The 24,445-nt window shown below is 36.2% G+C and overlaps 1 protein-coding gene and 1 long non-coding RNA gene across 3 annotated transcripts; both read right to left on the reverse strand.

The window, feature by feature from the left end:
* Positions 1-8,835: 8,835 nt before the first annotated feature.
* LOC132276131 (uncharacterized) lies at positions 8,836-12,070 on the reverse strand. 2 transcript variants are annotated; one of them, XR_009470842.1, is made up of 4 exons: positions 11,964-12,070; positions 10,549-10,822; positions 9,469-9,524; positions 8,836-9,366 (listed from the first exon to the last, which is right to left on the reverse strand). It is a non-coding gene; the product is annotated as an uncharacterized LOC132276131 (long non-coding RNA). The 2 variants fall into 2 exon arrangements; XR_009470843.1 differs by lacking the exon at positions 11,964-12,070 and having other exon boundaries at positions 10,549-10,844.
* A 1,624-nt stretch (positions 12,071-13,694) lies between these two features.
* Positions 13,695-18,891, reverse strand: LOC132276132 (respiratory burst oxidase homolog protein C-like). Its single transcript, XM_059777411.1, has 12 exons — positions 18,225-18,891; positions 17,756-17,918; positions 17,572-17,620; positions 16,983-17,096; positions 16,453-16,878; positions 15,924-16,310; positions 15,743-15,838; positions 15,513-15,628; positions 15,292-15,394; positions 15,103-15,173; positions 14,325-14,911; positions 13,695-14,192 (listed from the first exon to the last, which is right to left on the reverse strand). Exons 1-12 carry the CDS (start codon positions 18,844-18,846, stop codon positions 14,083-14,085), a joined length of 2,844 nt encoding a protein of 947 aa, XP_059633394.1. The 5' UTR covers positions 18,847-18,891; the 3' UTR covers positions 13,695-14,082.
* Between the last annotated feature and the right edge of the window lie 5,554 nt (positions 18,892-24,445).

A 24,445-nucleotide genomic window follows, 5' to 3' on the forward strand; every position in this document is an offset into this window, starting at 1 on the left:
ATTGGGTACCATGATACGAGCGTGAGATCTCGGGATCGATGGTTAGGGTTGGCGTATACTGTCAGATGAGATGAGTAGCTGGTTATAGGGATGTGTGTACCCTGGTAGAAGAGGTACTCATGACCATCTTGTATGCGCTTGCATGAGATCTACTATTCGGTTGAGGCTGTCTTATAACCCAGTGAAAGTCTATAGTGTGTATACTTATGTATATTGACCTACATAGCTATTGCATGAGTCGGACTAGGATGGATTGTCTATCGGGTCTCTGTTTGGGATGTATTAGAAAGGGTTTGTTCGTGGGTTTTGACCCACCTTTGTTGTTATCTTTTCAAGTCCTCGACAGTTCCAGACATAGAGTTAGTTCGTGCAGAGCAGAGGCCAAACTTCATCACTCTTCCGGTGTCATAGACGTAGGACCTCCACTATGTTTTCGCTATCATCTATTATTTCTGAGTTAAACATTTATTTGTTTTGTCTTTAGTTGGGATTTTGATTAGGGGTCCATCATGGATGGATTCCCAAGTTGTACTCCAGAGATTTATTATTATTATAATCAAAGTTTTTGTTATTTAATTATTAATTTAGTTTTCCCTTTCAGTGTTGTTTATTTATTTTATTATTTTTTTTCCTCTTGTATTCTGTGCTTGCTTATTATTGATTGGTTGATATCCCTTGACTTTGTGCGCGGACTTGATCAACCCGTGTTTCAAAATTAGGGGGTATCACACATCATTCGCAAGGCTTTACAAGCACAACTCACGGATCAGCAGTGCATTGACAAGGTTACAGAGATAGCTTCTGGAGAGGTTCCATTTTACTATGTTGGGGCTGACAGAGGTTTGAGGTACAAGGGACGGTTAGTGGTACCTTCTACTGATGATTTGAGGAAGGATGTGATGACTGAGACTCACCACTCTGAGTTTTCTGTTCATCCAGGAGGCGATAAGATGTATCAGGATATGAAGCGGCAGTTTTGGTGGGTAGGTATGAAGAGGGACATTGCTCTTTTTGTTTCTCAATGTAGTACTTGTCAAATGGTTAAGATTGATCATCAGAGGCCGCCAGGAGCTCTGCAGCCACTACCAATTCCGGAGTGGAAATGGGAGAGCATATCTATGGATTTTGTGGAGGGATTGCCGAATTCTTTCAAAGGTCATAACTCCATTTGGGTCATTGTGGAAAGGTTGACAAATCAGCGTATTTCTTACCTATTTGCACTGACTACACCTCAGAGCAGATGACAAGGCTTTATATTTCAGAGATTGTGAAGCTGCATGGTATTTCATTGTGAAGCTGCATGCTTTACATATCAGATAGGGATTCGAGCTTTGTGTCTAATTTTTGGAAGAGTTTTTAGCAGGCTTTGGGTAAGGAATTACACCTTAGCACTGCCTATCATCCTCAGACTGATGGACAAACTGAGAGGGTTAATCAGATCATGGAAGATATGCTACGATCGTGTGTTCTTGACTTCAAAGGACACTGGGTGGATTATTTGCCACTTGTGGAGTTTGCTTATAACAATAGTTTCCAGAAGACTATTGGGATGGCACCTTTTGAGGCGCTATACGGCCGACCGTGTCGATCGCCCGTTTGTTAGATGGAGGTTGGCGAGAGCAGATTCTTGGGTCCTGAATTTATCAAGGATACTTTTGAGAAGATAACACTTATTCGAGATCGCATGCATACTGCCCAAAGTAGGCAGAAGAGCTATGCTGATCGTCGTACTCGGGCATTGGAGTTTCAGATTGGGGATCAGGTTCTACTCAAAGTGTCTCCTATGAAGGGTGTTATGTGCTTTGAGAAGAAAGGGAAGTTGTCTCTGCAATTTGTCAGTCCATTCATGATTACGAATGGAGTTGGAGCTGTTGCTTATCGGTTGGCACTGCCGGATAATTTGGACCGCGTACACAACGTATTCCATGTGTCCATGTTGCGAAAATTTCTGCGAGATGAGGATCGGTATCAGCATATCGATGTTATGGAGATTGAGTTGCAGCCGGATGCAACTTATTTGGAGCCACCGTGTCGTATTGTCGATCGTCGGGATCAGATCCTTCGTAATAAGGTGATTCCTTTGGTGCGTGTTTAGTGGAGTCATCACAATGAGGCTGAGTCCACTTGGGAACGGGAGGATGTCATTCGCTCGCAGTTTCCTAAAATATTGGATGAAGGTAAGAACGAATTCCTAGGACGGAATTCCTTTTGTTAGGGGGGAAGAATGTTATACCCCAAATTTCAAAAGGATAGTCCTGGTATTTCATTCATCGTTTCAATTGCATTTTATTTGTTTAATTGATTTAATTGCATTTTTATTTAATTAATTGTTTAATTGTGTGTGTTATTTTTTTTGTTTTCATTAGTTGATTTATTTGAACTTTATTTGCTTGTTGTTTGAATGAATTGGCATTTTGATTATATTGGTTTGTTAATTATTTGTTTTATTGAATTTAATTAAATTAATGTTTATCGTAGGGTTTTATTTTCTTTTAAGGTTTCACGTATTTGACTGAGGTAGAGAATAACAGTATTTGTGTTTCCTTCTTGGATAAAAATTTTGGATCAGGGTTTTAATTTAAAACCTATAAATATATCATTAAGACAACTTAGGGTTTTAAAGAGTCTTTATACAACTCCTATTCACGTATCAAAGACAAGAAAGAAACACAGAGAGAAAACAGAGACGTGAGAGAAACAGAGCAAGGCTTGAGGGGAATTTTACAGAAAGGACCAAGGGGGTTGATTGAGGTTAGATTCGGAGCAATAGAAGGTTTACCGGTGTTCAGTAGTTGTCGGAAACTTAGAGACGACGCCGAGATTTCATAACTAAAATCACAGGCAAGTTCTTTTCTTTCTCCTTCTCTTTGGCTCGTGTTCTGTGCACCTAGATAATCTTTAGGGTTTAATCAATCAGTAACTGAAATTTACCTGTCTAACTTATGCTTTATTGATAATCTGTGGTGTTGAAAATAAATCTATTACAGTGCATACAAGTTTCGTTCCAGTTTTCTGTCCTTTAAGCAAATTGTTTCTATTGTAACTTTAATCTCTGTATTTGATTACAACTACTGTAAACAAAATATAGGAACAATACTGGGGTTATATAAAAGTCATAGGGTTGTTATTATTCTATTTTAAATATGTGTTGCAATTTGTTTCGTTTCAATTCGTGCAAATAGTTTCAGATTTGTTCCTAACGCATGTTAGTTCGGTAGCAAATTTAATCTCTGTGATTGGTTCTAATGGTTGTTATCAAACCTTTGGGATGTTCTTGGGTGTTAATAAGATACTTAAGATCAGTTTAAGAAACCAAACAGAAGGGTTGTAGTTGGCCGGAGTTGGAACAGAGGTCAGAACAAGGCTGAAACGGAGAGGAAGCTCACAGGGGGAGAGAGAGCCGGCTCTGGAATGCCAAGAGCCGGCTCCCACCTGCTAGAGCCCGCTCCAAGGTGTGGTAGAGACGGCTCTATGTCACATTGAGCCTGCTCCACTTTTCTAGAGCAGGCTCTTTCTTTGTTTTGTGCGTACAAGTGACTTTCAATTACTGTTTGGGTATTCTGGGTTATTGAACAGTTTTAAAAACTTAATTGGGTTTTTAAATAATTAGTTTAACATGTAACTAAGGTCTTGAATTGCATAAATTTACCCCTTAGTTTTAATAGACTTAACAGTACGTTATTTGACAACTTTGTGTACAGTTAACGGCTGAAAGGAGATTTGTTGATTAATTTTAATTTGACGGTTTAGGGTGCTATAAAATGATTTTAAATTTATTTTAGATGCACGAAGAAGTCTTTTAAAGTAATATATTGGACTTGTGGCATAGTGGGGGCTCTGTGCTAAAGGATACAACAGAATATAAGTATATGACTTAGTACTCTGTTACCGGATGAAGGGAACTAAATCGCTTAAATTAATTTAGCGATTTATTGGACTATAATATTATTATAAAACTAATTTTAAATCCATGATAGGGTCATTGTTTTATTAAATTTGAACTATGTATGTTTTGGATGTTAATTGTTAGAATATTTAATTCTTCGATGTAATTACATGGATTAATACTGGATTTTAATTACTAGATTGTTAATCTTCCTTATACAATTATTTGGATATTAATTTTGGATTGTAAATTACTAAACTGTTATATATATGATGTAATTTACAAGGATATAGAGGATTGTATGCACCGGTATGGGACGGTGATATACTGGTGACGGTTTAGCTCAAAACGTCTAAACCTAACCTAACGGATTAAAGGAATGGATATATAAATATTGAATCCTAATTTTGGTTTAAGGCATATCAACTGTAACTAAGTTGAGTGGCTTCCTAGATTAATGGATGGTAGTTAAGTCACATCAACTGAATAAGTTGAGTGCCTAACTAGCTGGTTTATTGTATGTCAGTTTAAAAAAAATATATTTGAGCTACATACCCTGGATTTAGAAGGACTTTATATATATGTTTATGGTACCACGAGTTGAGCTTGAGTCTCAGATTCGTTGGTTAGGATGCGTACATGCGGTGGATGCGTAGCTGGTTATAATAGGTTGAGGTGTACCCTGTTAGGTCTAGGTACTCATGCCCACCTTTGGGTGCGTATTCGCATGTTGCCTTCTATTCAAGTTGAGACCCCTATTATAAACTAGTGAATGTCTCTTAGTGTGGATATATTTATATGTATGGATTAGATAGATATTGTGAGGTGTCTACGCTATATCTGCGTATCGGGTCACTGTATGGATTGCAGTTAGATTAGAACTTGCTCGTAGGTCTGACCCACTCCTTTATTAATCTTTTCAGGTACAAGACGGTTCCAGCCTTAAAGCTTGATCGTGCTTGTTGAGGACAGTCTCACATTCAGCTAATTACGTAGGACTTCTCTCGATGCTTCTAGCATTATTTATTTTCAGTTTTCAGTTGAACTTTTGGTTAGGGGTCCATCAGTGGATTCCCAAGTTGTAACCTTGAAGTTTTAGAGGATTGGAGTTTTAGTATTCATTATACATGGAGGATTTTATAATTAGTATTTCTTTCAGTTTTTTTTTTTCTATCTTTATTATTTCATTTTGTCATCTGTGTTCGCTTTAAAATACTTTAATTGTTTGATATTCCCTCAGGTTTGGGCCTGGGCCTAATCAACCCGTGTCTCGGATCCGAGAGGTATCACAGAAGGTAAGAGCGAATTCCGAGGACGGAATTCCTTTTGTTAGGGGGGAAGAATGTAATACCCCTAATTTCAAAAGGATAGTCCTGGTATTTTATAAATTGTTTAAATTGCATTTATATTTATTTAATTGTTTATTTGTATTTAATAAATTGTTTAAATTGCATTTCTATTTGTTTAATTGTTTATTTGTTAATTTTACGGAGTTATGTGATTTATTTATTTATAATTTTATTTAACTGACATTTGTTTAGTTAGTACTGGTTTAATTATGTGCTTATGTGGCTATTTAAATATATAGTTTTTAATTTAACTGTGGTCCGTGTTTCGGTTTCCATATATATTAGTATTAGGGTTTAGTTTTCTTTTAGGTTTCACGTTGAGCCGACTTGTAGTTGGTTTAGGATTTAATTTAGGGTTTCAAATAAAACATATAAATACATAAGTATATGTCTGCCAAGGGCTTTGTTAATCCTTTTCACGTAGCAGAGAGATACAGAGAGTTGTGAGATTTTGAGAAAACAGATAGTGAAAACTTGAGAGCTTATAGAGAAGTTCAAGGAGGAAGGAATGGGGTTGCTTCTGGGTTAGCCAAGAGTAACAGAGGCGTGGAACAAAGTTGGAAATTCAGAGACGACAGTTAGAGATTTAAAACCAAAGTCTCGAAGGCAAGTTTCTGTTCTTGCTCTTTCCCTTTAATTCGTGTTCTGTGTATGCCTAGCTAGACTCTAGGAGTTTAATTAATACTAAAACAAATTAATTATGCGTGCTTAATCAAAATAAAACATAGGGTTGCAGAGTTATATATACATGTTCGTGTTTTCTTTAGTTTTGTGATCTTTATGCGTGAACTGTTGTTTAAATTGAATCTTTGAATGTTAAAACATTTAAAATAATTTAGTATGGACGTATGGGACGTAGGTTGAAGCTTAGAGGCCTTAGCAATGGAGTTTTAGGGTTTACAGAGGCTGAACGGACGAAGAAGACGGCATTAGCACCAACTTAGCCAACTCAGTTGGAGACTGAGCCGACTAAGTTGGCAACTTAGCCGACTAAGTTAGGAACTTAGCCTGCTCAGTTGGCAATTGAGCCCACTAAGTTGGGTCGCAACCTGGAACTTAGTTTTAATTGCCCAGAATTGTTTTGGAACCTATTTTAAGTAATCTAAATGGGTTAAATGGACTTTGGATGGTTCTAAAATGCATAATACACTTCTTATGCTTAGGAAATTTGACAATACGGATATGTAAATAAATTTTTATTAATTTTTTAAAGGATGAATCAGTATAAAAGCATACAACTTAGCATACTGATAATGGATGGAAAGAACCAAATTGCTTAGCTTAATTTTGGGCAACATAATGGATTATACTAAGATTATAAATCTTATATTGGATGTATAATAGATCATTTTATGTTTAAGGTTTGAACTATGTATGCTCTGGATGTTAATTGTTGGAATATCAAATTCTCTAGTGCAATTACATGAATTAATGTTGGGATTTATATTGCTGAAATTTTAAACACTTTTCTGCAATAATATGGATAATGGTTTGGATTGTAAATTACTAGCTTATTATTATGTTTTGTAATTTACATGGACATGAAGGATTGTATACACGGGTATGGGACGGTGACATACTAGGGACGGTTTAACTCAAAACGCTTAAACCTACCATAATGGATAAAAGGATGGATTGAAAAATATTGAATCTAAATTGTGATTGAGTCAAATCAACTGCGACTAAGTTGAATGGCTTCCTGGATTAATGGATAGTAGTTAAGTCATATCAACTGAATAAGTTGAATGACTAACTAGTTTGTATATTGTATGTCATCTCAATAAGTATTTGAATGACATACCCTGATTTTGGACGGATTTTATATATATATTTATGATACCATGAGAGGAGCTTGAGTCTCAGACTCGTTGGTTAGGGTGCGTATATGCAGTGGATACGTAGCTAGTTAAAGTAGGTTGAGGTGTACCATGTTAGGTCTAGGTACTCATGCCCACCTTTGGGTGCGTTTTCGTATGTTGCGTTCTATTCAGGTTGAGACCCCTACTGTAGTCCAGTGAATGTCCCTTAGTGTGAATATATATATATATATGTATGGATTAGATAGATATTGTTGAGCTATCTAGGATGTATCTGCGTATCGGATTACTGCTTGGATCGTAGTAGAATGGGACTTGCATGTGGGCCTGACCCACTCTTTATTTTTCAGGTGTCCGTCAGTTCCAGGGTTAGAGTTTGGACGTGCAGAGCAGATACAGATATTCATTCCTCCGACTACGTAGGAATCTTTTCTATGTTTAGCTTTAGATTCTATTTCAAATATTTTAGTTTCTATTGGGTTTTTAATAAGGGGTCCACTGGATCGATTCCCGAGTTGTAAACTTATGGAGTTTTGGATTAACGAATTTAAATAATTATGTTTTATTTTTATTCTAGTTTCTTTCAGCTTGTTATTTTTATTTCTTTAATTCAATTTGTATTCCGTGTTTGTTAAAATATTAATTGTTTGATATTCTCTCGGGTTTGGGCTTGGGCCTGATCAATCCGTGTCTCGGATCCGAGGGGTATCACAGTAACAATTAGCAACTTCTTTAGCAACTTTTCAGTAACAATTCGGCAATTTGTTTTTGACTAAATCAAGGAGAGTCTTCAGCAAGAATTTTCTACTGAAATTTATTGAAGCAAGCCATGAAGAGAAATGGAGATATATTGGGATTTGACCCAGCAAGCCATGAAGTGAAAAAAATTGGGAAGGTGAGATTTTCTAGCAATTAATTAGGAAATAAGTAAATAAAACTTCTATAAATAGAAATGTTGTAATCTATTCCAAATTATCCAGCACCAACCACAAAACATGCATTTCAACTAAAATGTTTTCAATTGACTCTACATCATTTTCTATCAATTTCTTTATGGCAATTTTCATTCAAAGAATTTAAGTTCCAGTAGCTTACTCTTCTTTTGCAATGTTTTAAATATGCTTTTTACATTATCAGTCATTTTCGTTCAAGCAAACGGATTCAATGACCAATCTTCGATAAGATTCGTGTCATGTTAATTCGGCCAATTTATTTCTTTCCTTTACTTCCCATGCAATTTCCATTCTGCCTGTTTTAATTATGCACTTTTCAATTAAAAATGTTTTCAAATTTAATCACAATTGATTAAATTCTTGTCATTGAATTTGGTTGGCAATCGATTAAATTCTTGCCACAACTTTTTGTTTTATTGCGTTTTTTTTCAGTCAATTTCCATTTTGCCAATCTTTAATTATGCAATTTTCAATTAAAAATGTTTTCAATTCAATGGCAATTGATTAAATTCTTGTCATTTCCTTTACTGGCAATTGATTAAATTCTTGCCACTGCATTTTGCTTTACTTCATTTTAATTATGCACATTTCAATTCAAATTGTTTTCAATTTAGTGGCAATCGATTGAATTCTTCCCATCCATTTTCATTCAGCCTTTTCATTTAAAAGTCAATTTTCATTCAGCCTGTTCATTCCAATTTCTTTAGTCATTGCATTTTTATTTCTTTTAGCACTTAGATAAAAAGTCTTTGCTACAAACAAGGCATAAAAGAACCTTGCTGGGAATTCTTACTAGTCTCTCTCCCACACAATCGCCTGAGAGTTAGCCATCGGAAAAAAGAATAGGCTGGTGTTCGAATCAACATATTTTGAGTGTTTTTATACAAATACTCTGGCATGCCCGCAACAGACCATCGACCGGCGTAAGACCAAAAACTACGCAAACAGAAGTATTGCAACATACAGTGGGGTTACTAGTGTTCAAACAGTCTCCTATAACATCACCAATCCTCTCATAGATTTCAAGCAACATTATCCTATATATCATCAACCTCTGCTTTTCCTTGCAAATATCAGCCAATTTTAATTTTTTTGCGGATCATTGCTTTTTGCTCCTCATCAATTAGTGACATGATCTTAGTTGCAGTGCGGCTGCTCAGTGTCTCCATTCTACCGGAACTTTCAACTTCAAAATCACAAGTGAAGGGATCGAAAGCGCGAAGCCGAGCCCGAGCCAACGATGTAAGCAAAGCAGCAAACTCGATGAGAGTCCCTTTCTCTGCATAGTGGCCAATGACATCCCGGATCTGCTTTGGTTCCATATGCTGTACCAGAATCTTTATAGTCATCAATGGTTGAGCCTGCCAAAAAGTTTCATTGAAACAAGACAAGTGACCCTTGGAGCAGCATTCCTCTGTTCTAGCCTGACATACTTAAATGTTAATATTCTAGAGAAAACTTACCATTTTCCTCAGACAAAACATGACAATAGATTCTTTGGGTCCAGTCAACAAATCGGCTGAACCAAATACACAAAACCTCAATCAAAACAATAAAATAAACAAATATGGTTCAAAATTTTGTTTTGTGTGTGTCTAGCTCCGCTTGTGTGTCCATAAAATCAATATATATATAGAAAGAGCAACGTTGAGCAGAATAGTGATTTGTAGCTTAGCGAATCAAGAGCTACATCGACCGGAAGAAATTCATCGAACTTGTGCCCATCACAGACGCATTGGACACCAATTCGAGCTCCACGGCGGAGTAAGAAGTAAATAAGTCATACTTGAAGTATTGAGCTGCATCATGCAGGTGATACAATCCATCTTCTCTTCGAACATTAAAATTCCAATTTGGAAAAAATTTTCCTTCAAAATATTTCTCAGTAATAAGATTCTGTGATGTCACAGAACATTCAGAATCGGGTCACGGTGCACAAAATCTATGTTAATCATATCATGAAGAAAAACAATATACAAAGGAATTAGTTTGAATCCGCACCTCTTCATACAGTATAAAAAATTGATCCACCTGACAGTAACAGTATAAAAAAAAAAAAATTGAATTTTTTTCACGCTTGAAACATACAGTGGTAACAAAATAAAATCAAAGAAAAATTTACAAAAAGAAAAAAGTACTATGCAAATTTGTCAGAAATCCAGCACTGTGATGTCAGAGAACATTCAGAATTGGGTCATAGTGCACAAAATCCATGTTTATCGTATCAAAAAAAATAAAAAATAAAAAATAAAAAAAAAGAGGAATTATGCATTCCCACCTCGTCCTCGCTTTCAGACATCATTACAATTCCGTCACAATGAAACATCAACGACTGTGTTAACAGAATAAATTGCGTCAAAAAAGAAAAAGGATTACGCATATTCAACTAACAGGCCATGATACACATTCTTTCATCTGTGATGGACTCGATTTACCCCCAAAATCTAGGGTTTTTTCTTTCTTTCTTCTCTCTACCCATCTGGAAGTTTGACCTAAGGCTTGGGAGTTAGGGTTTCATTACATAAAAGATTTTAATACAGTACCTTTTTTGTGAATTTGAAGATTGCAGCAACGTTCGAGGTTGAAAGAGATCGGCAGTGAGTGCTGTTTTCGACGGTTGAGCAGGTGATCAGTGAGTCGCTAGAGAGAAATGACGCGCAAACGAATGAGGGCAAATTAGACTAACTTCCCTGAGATTTTAGGGTACGTTTGGATAGGGTAGATTTGAAGGGATAGGAAGAGAAAAGAAAAGAGAAGAAAAGAAAAGAAAAGAAAAAGGATATTGAACCCTTGCTGCCGCTAGAAGATTGCTGCGACCTGCAAGGCCCCAGTGACGCATCAAGCCGGCAAATCACGCCGGTGACTGCAAAGCATCGCACCTGCAACTACATGTTCACAGTCCCCCTATCAATTTTGCGTGCGTTTGATCCATGGAGCTCAGGCTGATGTCCGATGTAATGTTGGCAACTCCGAGCATAATGGGTTGCTCCCTCTACATATAGCAGCACTTGAAAGAGTGAGGTATGTATTGTATTTTCTTTTGGTTCTTTTGTGCAGAGATCTGATCAAATATTCTTTTTTTCTTTCATTGTATCCTTATATTTCACTTCTCATCTTTTCTTTTCATACCTTATGTAGCTCTTTCACTGAATGGACTCCTGTGAATTCCATCTTCAAGCTGATCATCATACTTTGCCTTCCTAAAATGGTTCCTTTTTTGCTGAAAATATCATATGTTGGTCGTATTATTGTATACATTATTTTCTATTCTATTTTAAATATGTGAGTTAATCAAACTGCAATACTTCAAAGATTGCTCATTCCTGTATGGTTTACTTGCACGAGTGCCAGAAAGAAGCATTGGAGATGATGGAGTGGGCAGAATCTTATATGTTATTGGTGGAACCATTGATACCACCCAATATATAATACAGCTGTGTGATTTGAACATTGTTTTTATTTGACTCCCTCATCTTCATTTGTACTCTTATATTCCAACGGATAGTGATTTTCAACGCATACAAACCCTATTTCTGGCTGGGGACCTGGAATTGTCTCTAATACCAGACGTGGTTCTGGTAGGACTAGTGAGCTTGTGCACCCCTTGTTTTTGGTTAGGGACGTTACCTGACTCAGATATCATCAGTTAAAATTTGTCTCATTCAGTGTAAATATTATCTGTTTTGCACATTATCTATACATACGATTTTCAAAATGTTCACGGAACATCCCGGGCAATGCGAAATGTGATATTAAGGGAATAAGACCTAATTTTTTTTTATAAAATAATGAATTTCAATAAAATATACTTTGTATATGGTATAAAAATAAAATATATACAAACATAAATATAAATAAATAAATATATTTTGTCACGTCCGGAATCTCAGAGATCTGATTTGAGATAAAAGAAAGACAATTAGATCAAAATTTAATCAAGACATCAAGGGAACAGTACCTAATGATTCCAATCATTTAGAATAGAAATTGAATTCGAGTTGTTATCATGTTAGATTGAGTAGAACCACTCCGTACTATTTCTGTTGTTGCGATATCAGAGTAAGAAAAATTCTCCGTTCGTCAAAATATAGACGCCTGAAAATGATAACAGTACAATTTTGTATTCCCAACGTTTCTTCAGGTGTGGGCCCTAGAGCACTTGTCCTGCCCTCACGATGCCCAGATTGATGCTTGGTTTGATTGGGACATGATCCCCCTTCGGAGGGAGCACTTGTCTGCTATTGATTTGCCCGATAGCTTTGAGAAATAGTATAGGGCTTTTCTTGCTGTTCACATTAGCCAAATATGTTTAGGGCATTGTTTATTATTGAGCAAAATAAGTTCGGGCACTGATTATTCGTGAACTCAATGAAAAAACAAGCTGATGAAGTTTATAAATTTCTATGCTTCCAGCTGCAATAACATATCACACCCATCTGATCATTCTTTCCACGAGATTTCGTTCAGTCAAATCCCCATTCAACACAACCATGTTTTGAGAAAAAAAAAAAAAAAAAAAGTACCCAAACTCCCATCTCCAATTGAGTAACAATGGCACAATCAACTGTGTATTCAAGAACCATAAATCAAAATCCAAAGAGTCACAAAACTTGCATATAGAATGATGCTCAAGAAAAGAGAGAAAATAGAAAGCAACTTCAACATATCACATCCATCTGATCATTCTTTCCACGAGAATTCGTTCAGTCAAATCCCCATTCAACACAACCATGTTTGAGAAAAAAATAAAAAAATAAATAAAATTAAGCAGACATTTCTAATTTTATTCTAGTGTTGCAATGATGATGTCTTTTGGACTCCTTGTTTTTGGCTTGCTGAACTTGTTTATGTGATTCAATAATTGAGAATATTCTTTATCCATACAAATTGCTTGAATTTTTTAAGAAGAAGAAAAGCCATACACCTGTCGTGCTATACAAACTTTGGAGTCTATGGAGGTTCGAGCTTCAATTTTTTTTAAATGCAATTTGGTGATTAAATTTAAGAGTGTGTTTATTAGTAGTAGCAGTTGTGAGGATAAAATCAAAATCACAAAGAAAGTGAAGCGTCAAGTTGTGACGAGAAAATCAAAATCTCAAAGAAAGTGAAGGGTCAAATTATGCATGCTGCTCTCCCTTTGTCCTGTATTAAAAGTTCATCTTTCTATTTTGGTTGTCCCGTAATAGTTGTTCATTTAAAAAATCAATACACTATTTTTTATAACATTCCCAATTTATCCCTAAAAGATAAAACAAATTAAAATCTCAATTCTCAAAATAGGTAAATGGACCTGAACTGACTCTGATACCATTTATCAGGATTCGTCCCACGTTGTGTAGATATTGTCCGTCTATCCCGGATATTGGTTGTTTTACACACTGTCCATACTCACTCACGATTTTCAAAACACATCTACATAATCTAGACTGACTATGAGGCATCCACGTAACCACCTCTCTTCTAGGCAATGTGGGACATGACATTAACTTACACAGTTTTATTCATTGAATACATTTGATAATGTCAAAACTTTGATCTTATATAATGTATCTAATAGATAAGAAATTATTGATTAGGCTTTTTTATTAAACTATTAAGTCTAAATAGTTTAGGATTACAATTTAAAATGTGGAGCCATCAAATGCATAAATTGCCCAAGTGGTCAAAGTAAAAAAAAAACAATAATGGTGTTATTGTGTTCATCACAATCTCATATTAAGTCTATCTGTAGATAGTTAGAACCATAAAGGATGTTGTGACATCATATTAACAGTGTGTTAAATTTATGATTTTCAACATTTATTTATTCCTTCCTACCCTCTATTCGTGGAAATAATACAAAGAGGAGTGTTTTGGACAGTGTCAACAGCATAATTGTTGAGTTGGGCTCCCACAGCATCCACAAATGAGTAGACATTTCAACATTTACACGAGTCATAGCACTAGAAAACTTGTAGCAAGCACATATACCACCACAGCCACTCCGGATTCTTCAGACATACTCTGATAGTCAATCAATATATATATATAAACACACACACACACGCATTGATTGAATGTCTGAAAACATGGCATCCTTAAAAATTCTCCTTGTGGAAATCAAACTTGGTGGTGGTCTTGCGGGAGAAATCCAAAGCCAGTTGCCGGAGCTCGTTGGTTAAGGCTGGTGCTCCGCAATAGAACACTCCTGCAGCATCAAGCCACGAAATTAACAAAACAATGAAAAATTGTTACGAGTAATATTGTTGTGTGTGTGTGTGTGTGTGTGCGTGTGTGTGAGTGTGGTGTGTTTGTGTGGGCATGCATGGTTGACACTCACCAACATGGGAATCAGGATGGTGGAGAGCGATGTTCTTGAAGACTTGGCGCCACTTAGGCTTGGCAAAGTGGGATTTTACGCCGGTGCCAGAGACAATGTCTAGGCCATTCTTGGCATGATATAGAGACTGGAGCATTGCTATGAGGGCCGACCTGGCGTCCCCTTCTTCGTAGACACTGGTGCAGTAGTTGTGCATTTCTATCACTCCCTTGGTGTCCATCTCCGCCACCTCGTCCATGATCCCTTTGAACCACTCGAACGATCCTTGTTCTCTCGTCACCCAGTAGAAGTAGGCTCTCCTGGTCTTGAACCCCTTCTTGTTCATTTTCTTATTATTATTGATATCACCATTCCAACTGTTAGGACTTGAGTTAGGGTTTGCTTTCTTGCCGCTCTCTAGAGCTCCCGTTTCTTTTTCTTCCACTTGTTCCTCATCCAAGTTGAACTTGATGTTGTTGATAATGTCCTTGACAATGCTGATCATTGGGGTTGCTCCGATTCCAAGTCCAACCAGCAAAACCACCTCGTATTTCTTGTAGTCTTGAGCTGGAGCTCCATATGGACCGTCTACCAATATCCTCGGAAAACTGTCCATTCAATTCGATTCAACTTGGTTAAACTCAAATTATCCTAGACCTTCTATTTTGGAAGGTGAGGAAGCCCCCAAAGGGACAAAGTAGGTGTATGTGCTTCTTGTCATTGAAAAAAAAAAATCCCTCAAATTATCCAAGTGGTTAAACTCAAATTAGACTTCCACATTTTTACCAAATGATCTTACCAAGGGTTACTCACTCCTTGTGTTTCATTGCGTAAACCGATGTTCCCTCCATTTGGTGGCTGACGACACACCTATTGATTGATGCAACAAACGAGTGAAATTCAGAGAAAACAGCTAACAGAAAGTGTCCTGAGCATTTGAATCTAATAAAAGTACCAACTAGGGAAAAAAAATCTAAAAGAAGAAAACCTCAGAGAAAACAGTTTTGAGTTGGCGCGTCCAATCGCCTAGTGTTCGAATGTGAACACTTAGATAGTCATCTCCAGGTGCTGAAGTTAGAGAAAATGGATGCCTGCATTTCATAGTTCATACCAAATCCTTATTTAGGATTAAGAGTATAAATTGTTTCGCCTAAATGCAAACTAACAGACGTGACGTAATTAAGCACCTGATTTGACCTAGTTACCTACCATTCAAAAGAAGAAACTGCAGCACAGTTGATGAACACATATTGTCCACTCTTGTATTTGAAGCCGTGGGGCTTTGACGCGTGCAATGTGAGGACATTTCCAGGATAGAAGGCAACCTTCATTACCAAACATTTCAAATTGATAACATAAATGAAGAATTTAAACATTAATAAATTTGAAGGACCTTCATGGTTGATCAAGTGATTGAGAAGAGTACTTTTTACAATTACCTTTAGAATCTTAACTGGTTGGATGCTTGATCTTAAAGCCCTGATCAACCTCTCACCTGCATAGAGTACTAGTGGAACCGCCAAATACATCCATGTCTGCTATCAAAAGATGAAAATGAATTGACAAAATGGACCACGGTGGAAAGCATATCTAACTTTCGGACTAGGAAATTAAGCTCACCGTCTTTTGGTACCATTTCTTGGTGAGGTAGAGGTATATACCATGGACAATGAGGAGGGTGTAGACGACCACAAAAAGATGGTGGGAGTACCAGAAGGCATTGAAGCCAGTGAGTTTTCTGAGGGGTTTGGGGATGTTGAGCTTGTTTCGCCTGAACTTGGGGCTAGCCAGAGTGAACGCTATGGCCATCAGCACCACCATGATTATCCCCGTCACCCCAGCCACTCCTTTCAGAAACCACCAGTAATCTGGAGGTTGCTCGTTGCCAAAGAAAGGTTTCATTGGCTCATACTCTTCCTTAGTTGCATGAAGAAGGCGCGGGAAATCACAGACCAAGTGGGAACCCCCATGTAGTACAGTGCCCACAGTGATTCCTATCGCAATCACCTAAACATCATATTCAAATGATGCATCAACAATTTAGAAATCAGAAACATGTTTTGAGAGTATTATAAAAAACAGTTATGTGAAAACATGAACTTTTTATAACCGAGTTTTCATAAAACTGAACCAAGCTGAGGTTTTGTACCTTGTGAAAATTGAGATTGTCATCAAAAGGAACCACGAGACCCAATTTGGTTCCGTTTCTGAGCCAGGTAATGGTGTTCCGGCAGACTGGTAGTAAGATTAGTGCCATGTTGAATTTAAGGGTCTCAGCTGCTCCTTTAGCAGTACAGACACAATAGCCCATTATTTCATACACAGCCTTATTTTTATACTGCACAAACTTGTACACAAACAAGCTTGACATGATTACTATCCACAATGTCATGACCCAAGCCCTTCGCCAGTTATCATGAAGGAAGTACTTAGTACTCTGCCACCATCTCTTTAATGCGCTTCTCTCTTGTGTTGGCTTGAGCTTCTGGCTCAATACTTGACTTAGAATTTGCCTTTCTGATACTCTGATAGAATGACTCGGAGCTTGCAACAATAGTGTTTCTAGGTTTTCAATCTGTTCAACATCAAATAAATTAACCCAGTATTGAGAACATCAAACAGAGGAATATATACTGCCCAATCCTATAGTGAGATATGTTGCAGGCTTGTTTAATATACCATGATGTATCCGGCATTATCAGGGTCTAGTTCTTCCATTATTAGTGCTGCGTATTCCTTTGCTTGTTTCTGAATGTTAGAGAGTTTGTTTGCAGAAGCGCTGAGACTGATTATCTGCCATACAAGTTAAATTTTAGTATTTTGAACTTTCTAGATCAAAAGCTTTAGATATCAAGTTGTAAGAAAATTAGCAATTGCTACATCCTTCATGGGTTCAAATATAGGAAACAGTCTCTCCACATGCGAGGGTAAGACTAGGTACATCTAAGCCTTCTTAGACCCTGCAACCGGAAAGCCTCGTACACTAAAGTAACCCTTTACATCCTAAAATGGCACGAGTGTAATATCCCCCCAATGCAGGCTGCTGGGAGGGGTTATGGCTTGGTGCATTGATTCCTTCACAATGAATGGGACGAAAAGGGACATTACCCAATTCTAGGTCCCGCTAAAGTTGGTCGAGTGGAGAGAGGATCGAGACTGACTTAACCTTTAGGTTGTGTTTGGTTATATGGAATTGGAGTTTTGGAATTGAAATTGGTGGAATTGGAAAAAAGTCTACTATAAGATTTGATAAATTAAAGTTGATTACCTCTTCGACTTCTTCTTCCATGATTCTGCCATCAGAATCTTTATCTACCCTGCAATTATCATTACCAGTTATTTGTATTATAATAGAGTATTAGGTTTCAACTATTCCAAAAAACCAGATACAGGAAAGGGAACATCAGTAATATGAGAAAATGAGAGTCCTTCAGCAGCTGATAAAATAGTACATGTCAAAGAAAGTCTGGAGACGTGAGTCGAAGCTTTGATCCGAGATTTGTTCCCAGAACTTCCTGAGCTCTGCTTTGTTTATTAAATCCCCACTTATATTGTGCCTCCGAGCAAGTGCATGGAACAGCTCAACGGCAAATTCCTTCGAGTCTTTATTCATCCCTGTCCTTACAAGAACAAGTCAAATAATCACACGCCGGTATGATAAGAAAATAAAAGATAACAAACTATCTCTAAGTCTCGGGTGTTTATAATCATCTACTCTAAAAGTTTAAATTGTTAGAGTGTCTAAATTAAATATTCAAATTTTTTAACATGCTCTCTCATGTGTGGCCTTCTTTTGATCCAAACATGTGTTTTAGTTATAATTATAAAATGACGGTGAGGTATAAGACCTTCCCTCTGACCATCTACTCTGAAAGCATAAATGGTTAGAAAGAATGCAACATTAATTGTGATTCAAATTACCAATGCATTCACCGAACAAAGATGAGGGAAGAAGGGAGCCAGTGGAGGTAGTGAGCTGGTTGAATCGCTTCTCAACCGACTGCCATCCACCAGCACCAGCTGCTTGGTTGGTGATGAACCTGAGACTGTGCAAGGCATGAGCAGCAGCTGACTTGGTGCGATGAAAACGCGAAGCAGCAGCTGCTCGTGATCTTGACAGAGAAGCAAAACGTATCATCTCCTGCGAAGCTTGTCTGATCCGTGAAGAAGCATTTCTCACAATATAAGAACCAAAGGATGTCTTGTTCTGATCAAGAGCACTAGTCTTGGCAAGCAGTGTCAACTCAGGATCTTCACGAGCCTCTGCTTTGACAGCCTCAACACTGTGAACTGCCACTGAGTCCGCACCAATGTCCAGAGTAATCTCCACACTATGATTGTTGTGGCCACTTCTTTTACTGCCATAGGTATCGGTCTCGGAAATGCTGACATGGGCACTGTTTCTGGTTGGTCTGCTGATGTTGAGAGGTGGAAGAGATGGTTTAAAGTGCGTTGGCTTGTCGGGTTCGACCCTGTGTGTGTTTGAGTTGGAGCTGTTACTGGAATAGCTTCTCCACTTCTCATTGCCATCGTTTCTGATCATTATACTGCTTCCTTAGAGAATTCTCACTGGTAAAAAAAAAAAAAAAAAAAAAAAAAAAAAAAAGTGAAAGTGGTTAACATCATAATTATAGAAGAGAACATTTTTTGTAATTCCATAACAAATTTGATACTAAAAAAAATAAAAAAATGAGAGATTGAACTAGTCTATCTCTGTATGTTGCCCAGCAAATTCACTAATTTTCTTATGGAAAAATAGTAAAAAATTCAGATGATTACAAATGCTAAGGTTGTTGCACATCAAGTGGCAAAAGTAGCTATGAAAAGGCCAAAAACTTTAAAAAATTAAAATTAATAAATAAACAAATAAACCGTGCTATATACACCTAATTGATTTAATATCCGTGTTTGAGAATCTGTGTTCGAGTCTCGCACATTCTCTTCCCCTCTAATTACCTTAAAAAAAATTAAATTAAATTAAAAAACAAAACTTATTAGAGATGATTCGGTCCCTTTCACATCGGAAAATATCTGGGTCTGATTATAAAAACCCAATTCTCTGTCGTCATTTTTATCACTCTCTTAAAAATAATAAATAAATAAAGTAAAATTGACATCTACTAAACTTTTAAAAAACTTTAAGACTCCGTTTGTTTGAGCGTTTTGGTGTTTGGTTGTCACAAAATATTTACGAAGAAAAAGAATAATAAAACCTAATAAAAATAATATATTCATTAATTTTCGACAAACTATTTCACATGCTCCACCCGATAGACTCGATCTAAATTTCGACCAAAACATTTGGCAAACACTAAAAATTAAAAATAAATAAAAATATTTTACCTAAAAAAAATATATTTTTCAAAAAAAATATTTTAAGTCAAAACAAACTGAACTAAGATTCCAAATTTTCAAACAATGAATGCGGAATGTGAGAGAGATGCATGCATTAATCTTAGAAGGAGAGAATTGAGAGTGGCAATTACCAATCAAACAAGAAAAAGGAGATGAATAATGAAGATTCACCAAGCTCAATCTGTCTAATTTTCAAAAAGAGTGTTCTTTGATTTATAGACACGTATTCACGTAAACGTAGACCGTAAGGACCTTGTAGGAAGGGTTATAAACGTATTAATACTGCAAAGAGACCATAAAAAAAATGGCGGTCAAAATTAACGGAACTGTAATTTCTCCTCTCTGGCCCATTCTAAACGTCTTCTTATTCTTTTTCTCCAAGCTAGGAAGAATAAGCATACCCTATTTCTGAAGATATAATTAATCCAAGGCATGAATTCTTTGAATCTGCGATGCTTGTTTAATGAATCTTCTGCAATACATTCTTTGACCCGACACCATCATCTTCGACCAATAAAAAACAGACAACTTTTAAATTCCAATTTCATAGCCAAAGACTGTCGGAATAATTTTAAAAGAAAATCCAAAGTCTGTTTTTTCTTAAGGTATTGACTACGCTTGACTTATACCATTGGCCAGCTTTCAGAAGTCTATTTTCCAAGTTTTCCAACTTCAACAAAAATGGCTTGTCAATGGAGCTTTCTAGAGTGAGCTATTGTCAATTTATGGGTTGGTGTTGGGTTGATTGGGAACCGAATTTAAAAGACTATAGGGGATCTTGTTTGGCTGTTTTGGTTGTAGGTACAAGGGCATTGTGGTCATATGTCTTTTTGATAGCATTCTAACCAGCAAGAGCTTTTTACATCCTATAGTTTCGCTCTTTTAGTTCGAAAGAAAGAATCACCAAGACCTGTTTAATTCAAATTTTTTAAATCAGTTTTCAAAATTTTTAAAAATATAAAAAACTGTTTTTAAAGGTTACTACTATAAGAAAACAAATCTTTTTTAGAAATTGTTAGTCGATAAAATAAATTGTTGTACAACTTTTTTATCCTCATTTTCTATCTACGTTTTGCACTAAATTCCTCTTTTTTATTTATTTTGCCAAAAAATTTTACTCAACTATATGAAGTAGGTGATTTAACTAACAAAAGCTAGCTAAAAGGTATTTAGACATTGAATTTTATCATATATTATTTAGACAAAAATTAATGCCTCTATACTTATTTTAATAAACCCCACATATATTATCTACTCCATTATCACTTTTAGCCGCATATCCTCCACCGTTTCAGCAGCAGTCTTCTTCTTACTCAAGTTCTTTTATTTACCCATCATATATAATATGTATCATAATATAATAATGTGACGACCCTGGTTTTTAGGCCAGCGTGCCCTGTGATGAACCGAAGATTGACCCGATAACGGATCCGATAAGCGAAAGCGAACACAGAAAACAAGACTCTAAGAAGTCAAAGTGATATTCCATGAGGTTGTGGAACTCAATGAGAACTGATGCGGAAGCAAAAGGTCAAAAATATGACAAATAAGCCCCCAGGGGCAAAATAGTTATTTTTGAAAAATGTGGATTCGGGTGCCACCGAGTACACCGCTGGAAAGACAGCGAAAAATTAACAAATCTAGACTCAAGAATCACCTGATTCAGAGTCCGGATGAAAAAGATATGGAACTCCAAAGTTTCATAAAAACTAACTTTCGGGTTTCAAAACAGTGCGGCAAGGGGTAAAATAGTCTTTTTAGATAAAATTGGATGCAACTGAGCATACCGATAGATAGACTAGGAAAAATTAATGAATCTAGACTCAAGAATCACTTGATTCGGAGTCCGGATGAAGAAGATATGATACGTCAAAGTTTCAAAAAAACCAACCTTTGAGTTTAAAATCAATGCGGCAAGGGTACTTTACAAAGGGTAAAATAGTCTTTCCAGATATAATTAGATGCAACCGTGAATACCGTTGGATAGACAAGCAAAAACTAATAAACTTAGACTCAAAAATCACTTGATTTGGAGTCGGGACGAAGAAGATATGAAGCCTCAAAGTTTCAAAAAATTAGACTTATTTTCCGGGTAAGAAATCTAGGCAGGAATAGTGTTTTAACAGCAAGCACTAATTAAATTTTTTTTCCAGAACCGAGGCTAAAAACGGACCCTTAAACGAGTTTTTTTGAAAAAAACACGAAGAAGAAACCCCTCTTAAAATCACGTTTTCTACCCGACTATACAGAAGAAACCAAAAAAAATATGATGTAAAGTCTCTAAAATGCCCCTTGAACAACCTAGGTCAAGATAGACCCAAAAAGCTGCTACAAGTATTTTTTTCCAGAAACAGCCAGAACAGAGAGTAAAAATGGGCTAGTAGATGAATTTTTCTGGAAAATATAAAGAAGAAACCCCCCTCAAAATTGAATTTTCTACGTGACTTGCGAGAGAATTAAAAAAAAAAACGCAATGTAGAATGCCCGAAATGCCCCTCCATGAAATCTAGTCATGGAGGTCCAAAAAGCTGCTAAAAAAAAAACTGAAAACTGAACTTTGCGATCGATTTCCGGCACCAAGACGACATTTTCTGGAAAAACATGAAAAAAGAAACCCCCCCTAAAATCACATTTTCTATTCAACTATGTTGAAAGAAGGAAATAAAACTGAATTAAAAAATCTAGAATGCCCCTAGATCAGAATATGCAACAAAAAAACAAAATGAATTCGTAAGAGGCTTAAAACACAAACGATGAGGTTTTGCCAGTAAACGACTATGCACACAAACGTAACTTACCTATTTAGACATGCTACAATGGTCCATAGCTTAAAAATATAGCCGATGCAAAATCCGACCCCCCAACGGGCAAAAAGGCAAAAATGGACTTGGAATGGAAAATATGGAATCCAAAAATGTAAAATAGAGTCAAATGACCATTTGGCCCTTGGCCACACTTCATACAAGATTAATAAGACCCTATGAAAGAATGAAAATAGAATTCTCATACCCGATACAACTATGGTGAAGTAATGACTTGCGATTTTTTAAGATTTTCATAATATTTCATGAAGTTAAAAAGTTGTACATATTACATACGTGGAATCAAAGAATACAAATTTTACATATAAGTCTACAAAATGACATTTCCTGCTAACATTTGCATGAAATGGAAACTTGAAAACTACACGACATCCAAGGAATGCTAGGCATCACGAACCAAGTCTTCGTACCTGAAATATGCCCCAGTATCGTAGGGGTGAGCAACATAAAGTTACTCGTAGGAGATGAGCATGCATCGACTTAGCGTTTTACAAATTTATCACCTTAAGGTGAAACATGTTAAAGGGGTTCATGCCACCTAACGTCTATATCGAAATGAGACTCAGGGAGCATCCTAAGCTACCTTAGAGTGTTTCTAGCATAAATCACATCATCCATGCATTTCAACAACATAGAAACATGTTATACAAAGCAACAAGAATCATGATATACATACATGAATAAAACAAATCAAAGTTGGAGTAATCCGATTAAGACAACGAGTTTATAGTTACCACGGATCACATTATCAATGTAATTGAACAAAGTCTAGAGGAATTCATACAACATGACAAAAGCATATTTGAATACAAGTTAACAAGAATTATATTATCCATACAATTCAACAACAAAAGAGCATGTTATACAATGCGACAAGGTATAAGTTCTCAAAATCATCAACTTAGAATCTGAAGCACAAAATAACAGTAGTGGGTCATGCTACCTAACATCTAAGTTCTAAATAAGTCAATAGGATGATTCCTAAGCTATGTTAGAACGTCAAAACACAATTTTCAATATCGATGTAATTTAATCAACATTGAAACTTCCAATACAACACATAAAGCACAATTTCGCAAAGTTAACATCATGTAACTTAAAATGGAAAGACAAATAAGGAATAACAAGTTACAACATCATCTAGTTATCAACTTGAAAATGAAATGCGAAGTCAACAAAGTGGATACTCGGACGTCACGCCGGATCAGACCGACAATATAGTTACTTTAGGGTTACTAACCCATAGGTAACCTCCCTATGTGCGCTTTAGACTACATAGAGGGACTATCCCCCATACTAGAACCATGTCCTAGCCATAGCCAAACAACGACATCCCCAAGTTTTCAAAATCAACAAGTTGTGCAACAACGCATATATCAACAGGAATATGCAAGATAATTAACTATCTACCAAGCACAACCAAATTTGGAAACCTATACAATACATGCTCTAAGTCCACAACTAATATGATATGATAAATGTCGAATCTTCAGTGTGCGATTCGTTACACGCTATGCATGAATGATGTTAAATATGAAGTGTGCAAATCATTACGCAAGATAACAATATATTCAATATTGAAAACATAAGCTCATGAGTTTAAATACAACAACAAGGTAGAACTTTAATTAAATCATGCTAATTTAAATCCCAAGGTTCTAAAACAATTTCAAATAGTCCCAAATTAATATATATTAGTAAACAAGTCATGGCCAATACAAATATCAAGTTAAAACCTTAATTAAGCTAATAGGACTATAAAATAGATTTTAATTAATTCTTTTAATTAAAATCTCTAAATTTTCAAACTTAACCAAATGCTCTCAAATTAATCTATGTTGGAAAACATGTCAAGGACTAATGTAATATCACATTACAAGTTTATTTCATTCAATTTACGACCATGCGAATTAAACTTTCACTAAAGTTAAACATAAAACAAAAGTTGTAATTCTCATGCAATAA

This window comes from Cornus florida, unplaced genomic scaffold (assembly GCF_030987335.1).
Source record: "Cornus florida cultivar Cherokee Brave unplaced genomic scaffold, ASM3098733v1 CherokeeBrave_3.0.0_Hap2_Chr10, whole genome shotgun sequence".
Classification (NCBI taxonomy): Eukaryota; Viridiplantae; Streptophyta; class Magnoliopsida; order Cornales; family Cornaceae; genus Cornus; species Cornus florida.

Bases quoted from the DNA above. Each gene is read 5' to 3' on its own strand.
- LOC132276132 (XM_059777411.1), bottom strand. From the start codon at position 18,846: ATGATCAGAAACGATGGCAATGAGAAGTGGAGAAGCTATTCCAGTAAC. The intron at 15,174-15,291 runs GTTTTCTTCTTT...ATCAATCAATAG, and splicing joins TCAAAACTGTTTTCTCTGAG to GTGTGTCGTCAGCCACCAAA. The intron at 14,193-14,324 runs GTGAGTGTCAAC...TTGATGCTGCAG, and splicing joins CCATCCTGATTCCCATGTTG to GAGTGTTCTATTGCGGAGCA.